The sequence below is a fragment of the Rhipicephalus microplus genome, unplaced genomic scaffold (assembly GCF_043290135.1).
Source record: "Rhipicephalus microplus isolate Deutch F79 unplaced genomic scaffold, USDA_Rmic scaffold_20, whole genome shotgun sequence".
Classification (NCBI taxonomy): domain Eukaryota; kingdom Metazoa; phylum Arthropoda; class Arachnida; order Ixodida; family Ixodidae; genus Rhipicephalus; species Rhipicephalus microplus.
The window spans coordinates 4934105-4947939 of record NW_027464593.1 but is presented as its reverse complement, the minus strand read 5'-3'; the positions used below and the strand labels follow the sequence as shown (position 1 = coordinate 4947939).

The following is a 13835-nucleotide window of genomic DNA, read 5'->3' as shown; positions in this document are numbered from 1 at the left end:
TGTAGAATGCTGAGGTAGAAGCGGTCTTTGGTGTTTCGGGGAAGCCCGGGGAGCAGGAATAATGCAGTTCTGGCACAGCTTTAAGACAGTAAAAAGAGAGTTTTCGAGCATCTTTGAAGCACAAAAAGATATGTTTTGTGTAAGCAATCACCCCCAAGACTTCTTGCATTACAGTGAAACCGACTTGCACACCAAAATCCATGTATTAAACTGCACCCCAGTTTGCATCAAATTTTTTGTATATTTCGTGCGTCTTGTTTCAACTTAATCTTCCTCTCAGAGGTTGCTAGCTGCTGCTAATAGGCTTTTTCACTCAAGGCTCCCTGTGTGCTGCCATAGTCCTTTCTGGGCTGTTGTTAGTGCACGAGACCTCCCAAAAAATGCACTGCTGAGGCTGTGACGTCGACTTTTGTACTCTCGTGCAACAGCCCAGAAAGAAGGAAATCCTCCTCTCCGTAAAAAAGGTCCTAGGGCTGAAGATTTGGCTAGTTGGTTCAGCATGGTTAAGACTACAGCTCAAACTAAAGAAGCCCAAGACAGAGTTGGCACAAAAACAGCAGCGTGTTTGTGTCCACACTGTCTTGTGGCTGTCATTTGTGCTGTAGTCTCTATCATGTGACTCATGTTTCCTACTTGACTGGGCAGTGTTTTTTGGTCATGACAATACTGATAGCGCCGAGTCTACGCCCTCTATGTCATGGCGAAAGCAAACTGCGCTGTTTTCAAAAGTGACTGTGCCGCCAAAGCTGTGCATACTGCGTTGCAGAAAAGCTAGCTTCACAGCCACAAGAAGGGTGTATGTGGCCCCCCAAGAAGCAAGTTTCAAGTGAGTAACAAAATCCTTCCATTGCACAAGAGCACAATGACATTGAGCTGAATCGGAAGTAGCAGCAGAAAGTAACAGAAGAAGCACAGTCAGCACCTTTCGAGTGCCGACGTGCCATGCAAACCTCACTCACCGGACAAAATGCTGGAAGATGAACTTGAGAATTTCAAAGTTTGCTGGTGGTAGGCTTTTGATGAGCTCTCTCAAGGCTAGCAGCCGGCAGCTGCGGTCAGACAGGCCTGGTGGAAGAAAGCCATATTTTGTTAGGCTATGCATGTACACTGCAGCCGTAACAATGAATGAGAATCTACTTGCTACCATGTCTTGCCTTTATTGCACTTTCCTTTCACGGCTGAGCTTTTTTGTAAAGCTTCTCGTTATGCCGTGTGGCGACAGCAGAGAGCTATCATAATCGGGCACCAACATGCACTCTCTTCATCCTCACTCCCAGAAATTGCGCGCTCCTTCATCAGCCATGAGAGGCAATAACTCTGATCGACGTTAGAAGTACAGAGGAGAGAGAAATAAAAAAGAAAGGTAAGACAGGAAAAGATACAAAGACAGATAATTTTCCCCTTGTCACAGAACAGATGTGGGCGACTGAACTTCGTCAAAGTGCCTTTGGGGATCCTTCATCAACTTTAACATAATTTTTTTCATGCTACTATTTATGCCTTTGAGATATAACCAAAGGCGAGTCTTAGTTTGGTACAAAAAAGCCATAAACTGCAATAGATTTGAAAGATGGGCAAGCTGGATCCTATCCTTTTTTGAACTGTACTCAAAAACAGGAAAAGCATAGAAAAAGTGTAGGATAACATTACCACATTTCAATCCAGTGCCTATCCGGTTTTCTTTGATGAGTTCTATGAGCTACTCAAGCAAACTTCCATGTTATACTGCACAATGTACCCCCCCCCCCCCTAAAAAAAAAAAAAACCTGAGTATTTATAGCTGGTAGAGACAGAGCAGCACAAAAGAACAGTAGACACAACTTGCACGCTGATTTTCAACAGAAAATTTTTATTGAAGAAACATTATTTACACTGTTACTACACCTGCTCTTACAAGGCAAGAAAACTTATGAACACACTCCAGTCTGGTTACAAGGCAACTAATCTTAACACTGTCACCGATAATAATAATCTAAAAAAAATTTGATTATCCAGAAGGGCGATTGAAGGCAGACCGACATATGGCATCTTCGGCTGGCGGCACCGGTGGCATTTTCTGTGCACTCGTGCTATGCCGTCTGGGCACCACGCGTGTGGTGCCGCATGTTCGGCTGGGCCGGCCACGACACAAGTGCACGCCACGGCAGCACCGCGGAGGTCTACGGTGCAGCGTGGTGCAATCCCGTCAGCCCATGCGTGCTGGCAGACGATACGGTGACATTCCATCATTTCAGGCGTAATTTACAGCTGGCGCTGCCGCATAACACGGCCGGACGGGATGGAAAAAGCATGCGTAAGCTTACATTGTCCAACCATACTTGCACAAGGCTACTTTTGCTACCAGGATTCTACTGGACATCGAAGGCGATGCGAAAATTACCGTAACCCTCGTCAAGTTGGTACAGAATCGATGCAGCACAACTGCCTGGAGAACAGATGCTCCCTTACTGGACACAATGCATCTCGCAAGTATCTCTCATTGTTTGATTTTGTGTTGTTTGCTCTCTTATTACCAATACAAACAGGACGCTGGAAATTGTCATCTGCTAAATGACGTCTCTGCTGTAGCGGATTCGAGTTTCGTGGTTCACACGTTCGGCTGGCCCGTAGAGAGGCGTGATATTAGAACGGTGTTTGATGTAACATCCTTTCCATCATCACGGTGCCAGTGCACCTCAGCCGAAGATGCCAATAGTTACGCCCTGCATTATGCGGGCCTTGAAGATCTCATGTGAACCAATCATGGTGGCGGAAAAGAATGGTGTACAATCAAATTGCACAACAACGAAATCGACAGGACAGGCAAAAAAAAAAATTCATGGTCACAAAATTTCGTTGTAGCGAGATTACAGCACAAAATTTGGCGAGATCAGATGATTGACTCGTCCTACGGTACCAGCAAGAGCATGCAATAAAATCTCGCTAACTCGGACGTACCTGGTCACACAACGTATTTTTTCACGTTAACACGATCAAAATATACAGAAAATTTGGAGCTAAAGTCGAAGTGCGAATTATACAAGAATTTCAATGAGCGAGTTGGCTTCACAGCACACCTTTCCGGTAATGCAAAGAAGACGGTCTTGTGTCAATACGTGGGTACTTTATTTCTTTATCTCGCAGTTTGCCGTCGGTGGTGCCGGTTATATGCAGAGACAGGTTATACACGAGAAAATGCCATACTCAGACGACCCTTGAAACGTGCTGAGCGTGCAGTGCCGCGAACGAGCATTCCAAGTATATTAACTCTATGGTTCCAAAGCTTTGCTAGAGACCAACTTAAAACTACAGTAGACTCTCATTAAACGGAACCTGAAGGGACCGGGAAAGTGTTTTCCATTTAACAAGAGTTCCGTTTACTGAAATATGAAGTGGGTTACAGCATTCAAGTATAAAACCAATAATATCAGAGGAGGTTGTTCCACTTAAGCAGCAGTTCCGTTTAACAGATTTCCGTTTACTGAGAGTACAACTGAAAGTGCCGAAGCTTTGTACTATCATAGTGTAAAGGGGGTTTATTGAGGGAGCGGAGCAAGCGGGTCGTAGCTCGAAAAGGAATGCAGGCGGACCAAGATGAGGGTGCTCGAACACTCATCTCGTCCCTTCTTCTCGTGGTGATGATAGCTCAGCCGATGGTATCAATGTCTTTCTTCTTCATTGTAATCAGCCCCGGCGAAAAAGATTAAGCCATCTAGGCAATCTAGCAGGTGGGGATAAGTGGGTAGCTTGAGATGGTCTACATGAACGATATCACGTCCACGCTGACAACAGTCGCTCGGTGGCATGAGAGGTTCAATGGCATAGTTCACGGGCGATGTACGCTCTACCACACGGTAGGGGCCGATATAATTGGAGAACAGCTTGGGCGATAAACCAGGAGCGCAAGGCAGTACATGCAGCCATACAAGTGCTCCAGGAAAGAACATGGGTGCAGAACGATGGTCGTCGTCGCAGGTCTCCTTCTGACACTGTTGGTCGGCTGTAGTAAGCCACTTGGCCAGCTTTCGACACTCTTCTGCGTAACGAGCGGCTTCCAAGAGAGGTGCGCATTCAGAGGGATCTGGCGTGTACGGCAGCAAAGTGTCGAGTGTGCGATGGGTGGTGACCTACAGGAGAAAAAATGGGAAAAACCCGGTAGTGACTTGCGTAGCGGTGTTGTATGCATATGTCACAAATGGAAAAACGAGGTCCCAGTTTGTTTGATCAGAAGTGAATACATCGTGAGCATGTCACCCAGAGTTCGATTAAACCACTCAGTCAAACCGTTCATCTGTGGGTGGTAGACTGTGGTCTTCCTGTGTACAATATGGCACTGTTGAAGAAGTGCTAGGATTACTTCGGAGAGGAATACATGCCCACGGTCACTGAGGAGTTCACAAGGAGGGCAATGATGAAGCATAAAACGATTGAGAAGGAAAGATGCAACATCTTGTGCTGTTGCTGTGGGAGGAGCAGCAGTTTCAGTGTACCGTGCAAGATGGTCCACAGCCACGATAGCCCATCGGTGGCCTGCCGTTGTCAATGGCAGTGGTCCATACAGGTCAATTCTAATGCGGTCGATTGGGCGGTCTGGGCATGGAAGTGGTTGCAATGAACCTGTTGCAGGATGTGGTGGGTTTTTCCGCTGCTGACATTCGTGGCAGCCGCGAGTGAACTGGCGGACGAAGGTAAGCATTCCACGCCTGGAATACCTTTTTCGTAAGCGCTCGTAGGTTTTGAAAACACCGGCGTGAGCACATTGCGAGTCGGAATGAAACGATGCGCAGGTTGTAGAGCGCAGCACTCGGGGAATGACTAGTAGCCATTTCCAACCACCTGCTGAATAGTTGAACTGGTACAAAACGCCGTCCCAAATACTGAAGTGCGGAGCCTGACGGCGCAGGGTTCAAGTGGTCGGAAAATTCGGTGCCTCGGATAACACGTCCAGAAGCGAAGCGATCTATGGATCATTGCGTTGTGCAGAGGAGATGGTGTCCACGTCCAGAGCTGACAACCTCTGGTCTGAGGGAATCGATGCAACATCAAGGAATAGTGGGGACCGTGACAGTGCATCAGCATCGGTATGCTTGCGACCGAAATGGTACACAACGTGGATGTCGTATTCTTGAAGCCGAAGAGCCCAACGAGCAAGACGAACGGATAGATCTTTGAGCGAAGACAGGCAGCATAATGCATGGTGGTACGTTACTACATCAAAAGTACGGCCACAAAGGTATGGGCAGAACTTGAGAAGCGCCCAAATGATTACCTAGCATTCCTTCTCAATTATGCTGTAGTTCAATTCAGCCTTGGTGAGAGTTCTGCTGGCATATGCGGCGACATACTCGGCGAATCCAGGCTTGCGTTGCGCGAGAACCGCACCAAGACCGACACCGCTGGCGTCGGTGTGTACCTCAGTTGCAGCCGTAGGATCGAAGTGACGCAATATTGGTGGCAAAGTGAGGAGATGACGAAGGGTGGAGAAGGCTTGGTCACACTCCGAAGACCATGACGAAATATCAGTGGCACTGCCTAGAAGTTCGGTCAAAGGCGCTATGATAGAAACGAAGTTGCGCAGGAACCGGCGAGTATGAGCATAACCCTACGAACCTCCTTAACTGCTTCACAGTCGTTGGTTTGTGAAAGTCGGTGACAGCACGTAATTTAGCCGAAAGTATATTGTCCTTTGATACGACGTGCCCGATAATCGTAAGTTGCCGCGCAGCTAAGTGGCACTTTTTGAGTTGAGCTGGAGGTGAGCATTCTTCAGGCACGTGAGAATGTGTTTCAGGCACCTGAGATGTGTTGCAAAGTCTGGAGCAAAGATGACAATATCGTCGAGATAGCAGAGACATATTTGCCACTTCAAACACCGAAGAACCGAGTCCATCATGCGCTCGAAGGTGGCAGGCGCATTGCAGAGGCCGAAGGGCATCACATTAAACTCATATAGACCCTCGGGTGTCACGAAGGCTGTTATTGGTCAATCAGCATCTGCAAGGAGCACCTGCCAGTACCCTGAATGCAAATCTAACGATAAAAAAAAAAAAAAAAACAACTAAGCACCTTGTAAAGTATCACGGGCATCGGCAATCCTGGGTAAAAGGTACACGTCCTTTCAAGTGATATTATTTAGGTGCTCGTAATCCGCCTTACGAAACCATCCTTTTTTTTTAACGAGCACTAGAGACGATGCCCATGGACTTTGTGAAGGTTGAATGACACCGCGTTGCAGCATATCATCCACCTTTGACTGCATTTGTGTTCCAGCGTTTGCAGCAGAATGTGGTTACACTCGGACTAGGTGCGTGCTAGCTGCGCCTGCGTCTTCACAGTGACGCGGGCATCATTCAAGGTCGCAGGAGTAGTGACGACGAGCTGTAGTTTTTTTTTTTATCATGACATCAAAAACACGGCGGGAGTTCTCGAACGATTCTGCCGCGGCCCGCACGTGCATAACACCCACCAGCATCATACGATGGGCGATCTGTCGCCGAGCATCTCAATGACAAAAAATTTACCGCGATGTGCGTGTTGGAGCAGAAAATGTGTCTCAGATAAAATGCTGCGACGTGGCCACACACTCTAGATGTCACAAGCTAACAAAAACTGGCCAAGTCAGTACTGGAATTTCGCGGCGATCCTAGGCAAGCTTCTTTTTCTTATGTGGTGGTACTTGCAAAAACTTCATTGTAACGGAAGTATCCAGGAAAAGTGTTTGTTATGACTAGAAGTTTTTCACATTGTTTTCTGTGGGTGGCTGTCGGGGAATGAAAAATGATTCGTAATGGCAGAAATTTCGTTGTAGCGGACTTCGTTACAGTGGAATTCAACGTATTCTGCGGTGCACCCATGATCTCAGCAATGCATTGCCAATTGCATCGAGCAAACATTGCCTTTCAGGGTATTTTGGTGCTCCCTAAGTCACAAGTTTGAGCATTGCCCCGATTGACAAATGCAAACACTTCCCCACGTGAAGGGTATGCTGTAGACAACACCAATGACAACTGACACAAATACATTCGTAGCTTGACAAAATACTGACCCTTCATCAATGGGCCTTTTTTCGCACTGCTGTGCAGACATTGCCAATATTATCTTTGGTTGGAAAGCCAACTTCAATCACTAAAAAACTGCGCTACAATTACTGCGAAATACAAAGTTAGAGAGAAGCCACGAAACACTACAAGCGCAAACTATCAACTGAATTTATTTGACAAAAAACTTGAAGGTAAGAAGACTTCCAGGAAAAGGAAAGATCAGTTTACGATGAGGGTCAGGGGTGGGCGGCAATCATGCTGAACAGTCTTCAGGTGCTACACGTTGGGTGACTACGATTGCAGCATGTGGCGATGACTCAATGTTCTTTTCTGGGTATGCTGATTCTATTGCTATACACTAAAACCTCGATATAACCAACCCGGGTATAACAAAATATCGGTCATAATGAAGAACAGTTGACTCCTATTAACGGACCTCGAAGGGGCAAGAAAATTTGCTCCATTTATGAGAAGTTTCATGTAAAGAAAGCCCACAAAATGAATAAAATATGACTTTATTTGAAAAGCACCAACTGTGGCTGAACGAACATAAACATATTGAAGTACCGTATTTACTCGCGTAATCCTTGCACTCGCATAATTCTCGCACCCCCCAATATCGCCCAACAAAAATGCGATTTCTTTTTTTCCTCGAGTAATTATCGCGCCCCCGAAAACTGCCGCAAAAATGTCGTCTGCTCGTTTCAGCCACTGATGATAATAGCGTGCGTCATCTGGTGCCATCTCGTAAGCATAAAGCGTACTATTACTGCATGATGATTCAATCTAATCCAAGCCAAGCCAAAGTGGCAAGTGCGCATTTCGGCCTGTTTTGTTTGTTGTGTTGGTAATCTTGTCACGTTATGGGGTGATACTGAAGCTACACGGCTGCTTTCAAGTTGAAAATGATAGATCATGCACTAAACTATGGCAACAGGGTCGCCGGTAGGCCCTTCGAAGTCTACGAGTTTTGTGTTCGCTACTGGTGACGGCAGCTGAAAGCCACCAAGACGCGTTGGGCCTGCCGTGTGCCTAAAACTGGGTTTGATGGTAAACTTTATTTCTTCAGAAGGAAACTGCGGATGATTCTGTTAAATAATTATGAGCCCAATACTGACGTCCTACGCTTACCTTTTGAGGGCTCCTGTTGAGCAATGAACGCTACTGCCATGCCCGCAACGCCCACAAACTTTGCGTATGGCATTCTAATTCTCTACTTTTTGCTAGCACTTTCTGTGTTTCAAATAAATCTTGCCTTGTGTTGAACCTGTGCTTTTATTGTTGAGGTTAGTTTTAATTAGTACTTCCCAAAGCTTGCTGTTAGTTGCTGGTGTGAGAATCCTGATTTGCGGCCACTTCATTTTCTTTTTCGTTCTGTACGTTATCGTGGAAAGTTTTCCCCGCGTAATTCTCGCGCCCCCCAATTTTGCATCGGTTTTCCGTCAAAAAAAGTGCTAGGATTATGCGAGTAAATACGATAGTTTTATGTGGCTTTTCTGTTTAACCAAGTTTCATTTAATGGGAGTCCACTGTAAATGAAAAGCAGTCTTGCAATAGATATAGTGCCAGGAATAAACCTTCATAACAAATTTTCATATAAAACGAATTTATTTTCATGCAAGATGCAACTTTTTTATAAGGAGGTTTGAGTGTATGTGACCTCTGAAGAACTCAATTTTCGTTCGGTTTAATAGAATGGAGCTTGAACTGATGCATGCATTTCCCTTGTCTGATATGTGAAAGACTTCCCACATTTCGCGTGTAGTCTCTTATTTTTCTATTTGTCCGTAACTAATGCTTTTTTCTAATATTAGCCTGCGCCCACACTTTTTTTTCTGTACAATAAATTCAGTTGATAGTTTGTGCTTGTACCGTTTCTTTTTGGGTCTCCTCCATAACTTCATATATTGCAGTAAATGTAGCACAGTTTTTCGCCATGAAAACCCAACTAGCTCAATACTTCACATTGCTCAACTTCAATGCCATGCAGTCGAACATTGTTTAGCCAGTGCGAGTGTTGGTGAACGTATGGTCGGACGGCAAATTTTTAGATGCGAAGCATCTCTAACTCGCGTGTACGTCCTGCAGCGTCGGTGTCTGCACTCACACTACGCATGCACAACTTTTTCCTCTCCTACGCTCCCCCCTCTCGCTTTGCAATGCCAACGCAGGGAGTGTCAGTTACCCTACGCTCGCTACCCTCTCCTCTAGGCATTCCTCCCCGTGGCGTTCATGCCGATGTTGCACATGTGCGTCTCCTCTCTCGCCTCACAACGCTGATGAAGGCAGCGTCTGCTAGTGAGTTTCTTGATTGAAAAAGACTGACTGCTTGCACTGCTCAACCATTCACTGGCCACCTTGTATATATAGGCACTGGATTTTGACCTCCAAGGTAGTGCTGGTGGGAGATTTCTCCTGTGCGTTGTTGAACAATAAAAATTCGCAGCGTGCGGGTTAACTAAAGGCGGGCTGCAGGTCTATGTGTCGAATCGGGAGTCTTCTATCTCTTATTGCCCATTAGCAGCGATTGGCATGTTCCAGTAGGAAACACCAGTCCATCACTGCATGCTTTGCACCTCCCCAGGTTTCTCTCCTGCGCAACAGCACAAGCACCAGCGTCAACGTCGCCGTCAGTGTAAGCGTTAGCGCCCGCTGCTTCGCATCTACACATGGGTCCCTTTAGCGGGAGATGGCGTAATTTTTTTCTTTTCCTTTTTCCTTCGCTAGTGCTGCATCCTTACCTCTCAAGGTACAGTTCAACTCTCACATAAGCTTGTCACAAGTCTATAAAACCACACCATCCGGATAACTGGCTTCTTCTAGCCTCCTCAATATTTGTGACTGAAAACACGCTGCCACCTTATGGCCACAAGACTTGATTATTGCAGACCTCAGAGTGGCAAAATCGTTACCGTTGTTTGCTATTTTAAAATGGGTAGAAGCAAAGGAAAGCAGGGGTTTAAACTACGAGCATGGTGTTTTCAACATACCAGCTTATCACAAAACGTCAAGCTTAAGTCTAATAATTGCAAAACCCCTTGGGACGGCATTTCGCGAGTGAATTTCAAGCTAGCACCTTTCTTTTTAGAATAGCAATCACATTGTTCGTGAAGATGCTCCTATTTACAAAAATGATGAAGTTGTCAACATACAGTAAAGCTCTGTTAATTCAAAGTCACTGGGGCCACGAGAAAGCTTCGAATTAAGTGGGTTTTCAAATTAACAGAACATACAAAAAGTGGGATGCAAGAAACTTCGAACTATTCAAACTAATCGGTGCTCGTTGTTTGCAGTGCCGGCTAGCTTGCGGCTCCAAAGGTTATGTTTTCCAGCAATACCTGGTCTTTATTTTGCCACGAACATGGAGAAACGATGGGCCTCGCTGCTGCCACAAAAAAAAAGAGAGAAAGAAAGAAAAAGCGGTGATCGACTAAAATGTGCGCCTGCAGAAAACAAGACATCTTCATGGCAACACAGTAGTGAAACGCGGGCAGCATGTCGCCTGCTCCTTGCTGCGTCAGCATGTCATGATGCGACCATTCGCACATTCTTTCTATTATAATTATAAATTTAATAATGACGATTAGGACGAAGATCACGATGTGTTTTGGCTGGAAAAAAACTTATCTTTGAAACTTTCGAACTTAGTTTTCAAAGTAGGTGTTGCTGGCAAGAACTTCGCCAGCAGTGCAAAGATGCGAATTGCTGGAGCAACTGGCAATCGGAGGTTCGCAGACATCGCGATTTCCGCTAAACTGTTCTTTATTAATTGCTTTACAATCCCAGAAATCATAGGTACACCACGACCCGCTGACGTTACGAGAAACATGCAATAAGCTGCCCGCGTGTCACCACTGTGTTGCAGCGAACTTGTCTTGTTTTCTGCAGGCACACGTTTTGGTTGAACACAAGGTCGTTTCTTTCTTCGGTCTTTTTTTTTTTTTTGACGCTAGAAGTAGCGAGACTGGGGTGCTTCAGCTGCCACTCATTAGTATCGATACGTTGCATAGCCTTTCGGCAATTAATGGCCGTCGTTTCCGCAAAATCGTGGCGAAATAGTGATCTGGAAGTGGCACATGGCACCTAAAGTTTTCGAATTGACCAGACTGGTGCCGGCCGCCGCTTTATATTATCTGCTCTAATTTACATTGAAAAATACAGGACCGCAGAAATCCTTCAAATTAAGCGGGATTTCAAAATAACAGAGTTCGAATTAACAAGGTTTTACTGTACCTAGTTGACGCATTTAGTCTTAGTCTCTGTTCTTTTGCACTGCTTTGTCCCTATACCAGCTATGAATCGTTACCAACTTGCCCAGTTTTCAATCCTACTCAAAGAAGTATTTGTCTGGCCTTCGAAGCACAAGGTCTTATCTTTTCACTACTGGTTCTGTACCCTAACAGTTACATCTACTGGCAGGTAACACTCAATGTTACTGCAGGGAATAAGCCGTCCACTGACCTGCAATTTCAGTGAGACGTGCCATGTGGGCATGCGACAGCAGCGGGGGCAGCCGCTTGGAGAAGAAGTCCTTGAGGGCGGTGGCCACCGCGTTGACGGGCAGTTCGGAGGAGCTCAGCTCGGCCACCAGGTCAGCGCCCTCGTCTAGCCGCTGCAGCAGCAGCTCCACGTGCGCTCGGTTGCCTGGCACCCGGTACAGCCCTTCCGAGTCAAGGCCCTCCTGCTCGATGAAGCGCACGCACTGCTCCACAAAGAGCGGCGTGCGCACGGCCTCCGACTGGGCAAACTCCTCGAGGGCGGGGGCCGCTCCAGCCGGACTGTTACCCTGCTTTTTCTTCTTTTTCTCCGTCAGCCGCTTCTGCCGCTCCTGCATCGTGTGAGAGCCTTCAACGCTGGTCGAGCATTTGAGCCGCGAGACAGCACCCCGAAATCCGGCGGCTGTCTTGGACGAGCAATTGTCCGAGGTGGCCGGTCTATGCGGCCCCTATATGAACGAGTAAAAGATAAACTCCTGTAGAACTGGCACCTTGCGTAGCTTGTAAGCTTGCATCTCTATTTCGTGGGTTCCCTTCTCTACATGGACATAATGTGAAATTCTATAAGTAGGCCGTCTTCAATCTCAACTTGCCCCAACCAAGATGGCCAACTTCCTACCATTAATGCTGTCGTGTCTTCTACAAAGAAGTAGCCAAGAAATTCTAGAAGTGCTCATCAACAAGCACATCTACAAATGATGGTCAATATTCTGATATCATTAGACCCCGAAATCTGAATCTTTTTCACAAGAACTATTGCCATCACCGAGACAGAATCAATGCGAGATGGTACCATCTCAATATTTGATAATTAAAGGCACAGAAAAGGCTAGCACACCCAAAATAAGCCACTAAGATGTGAAGTTTCATTTGTAAATTGGTTCTACATTGTTCGGTCATTGTAGTGCGCTTGACCCCTCTCTATGTTAATAAGGTATGGAATTTTGGTGCACTCATTGCCAATACCCTTGTCTCTCTAGCTACAGTGGTACAATGTTTGAAATATTGTTAACTGAACACGCTGCATGCAAATATTCCCTTCAGGTAGATTGATACGTGGGGTTTAACGTCCCAAAACCACGATATGATTATGAGAGACGCTGTAGTGGAGGACTCCGAAAATTTTGACCTCCTGGGTTTCTTTTAATGTGCAAACAAATCTCAGCACACGAGCCTACAAAATTTTTGCCTCCATCGAAAATGCAGTCGCCACAGCCGGGATTCGATCTCCTGACCTGCGGGTCAGCAGCCGAGTACCTTAGCCACTAAACCACCGCAGCGGGGCCATTCCCTTGAGGTGCAAATTATGATGCACTGTCTGTAAATGCATCGAATATGCATACCATAATTCCAAGGTATTCATTATTAGATTCCAAGAAAGAAAATGAACAACTATATTGTTTTGTGTGAATTTCTGTATTTAAGTATCTAATTATTCTGCAATCAGACAGCCTCAATTCTTGCATCAAAAAAATTTTACTTTAGGCCGAAAATGCATGCCATGTTTTTTCCCCCATATTTGTTTCAAGCAAAGAAAAATAATACACTCTTGATGTTTGTCCAGGAACGTGGTGTGTAAAACGATTGTCCAACATAGTAATGTCTCCAGCAAAGTGATCCTCTGTAGCAATATGTAGTGCAATGAAGTTAAACGACCACTATTTGTCTATTGAGCAAGCCCGTACACAGGTGCACACCGTGTTTCAAGCTATTCGAAGAAATATGTAATGCATGACAAGCCTCCATATTCAATGTGTACAGTTGTACACACCCCCAGTGAACGTTAGATATGCATGTAATGTAATGTACTCACAAGGCTTTATTCTTAAAACTCGTGGAATAAAGGCAATGATTTACAGTGCAACCCATTACTTCAAGACCACAGTTACTTGTACATTTTATATTCACTTGCTCTGCCCAGATATTAAGTTGGGAACTGCAATCAGAGTTGGTCACTACATCATGCTGTAGACACCACAACGAGTGTTGTCATTGCTTCTCAGTCACTTGCCTCTTCCTTGAGGCGGCGCTTCTCCGTCTTCTCATCCTCGCGGGCCTTCTTTCGCTCGTCTTTCTTCCGCGTCGTACTCTTGTCCTTTAGCAACTGCTGTAACGTGAACACGCCACAGTGCGCAACGCTTTAGGTTCTCAGCACTACTCACCACAGCTGCATTTAAAGAGTCGCTGCCCGTCTAGTAACACTGGAACATGAGTGACAGCAGCTTTTCTGAACCCTCCAGTCAAGAGCATTTAAAAGGTTACACCAGACAGCAAGACCATTAGCAGTTAAAGAGCAGATCTAGTAATTACCAAATGAAAT

At 45.8% G+C, this 13835-nt stretch overlaps 1 protein-coding gene across 11 annotated transcripts in view; it reads right to left on the bottom strand.

Moving 5' to 3' along the window:
* Positions 1-13835, bottom strand: part of LOC142785261 (rho GTPase-activating protein 190-like) — a 155926-nt gene that overhangs the window by 13710 nt on the left and 128381 nt on the right. For 5 of the 11 annotated variants that reach the window (XM_075883689.1, XM_075883690.1, XM_075883691.1 and 2 more), the window contains 3 exons: positions 13527-13622; positions 11481-11964; positions 960-1065 (listed from right to left, as the gene is read on the bottom strand). In XM_075883689.1, the coding sequence (XP_075739804.1) occupies positions 960-1065; positions 11481-11964; positions 13527-13622 (686 nt within the window). The remainder of the gene's footprint in view (positions 1-959; positions 1066-11480; positions 11965-13526; positions 13623-13835) is intronic. The other 6 variants (XM_075883692.1, XM_075883698.1, XM_075883699.1 and 3 more) reach the window with 3 other exon arrangements.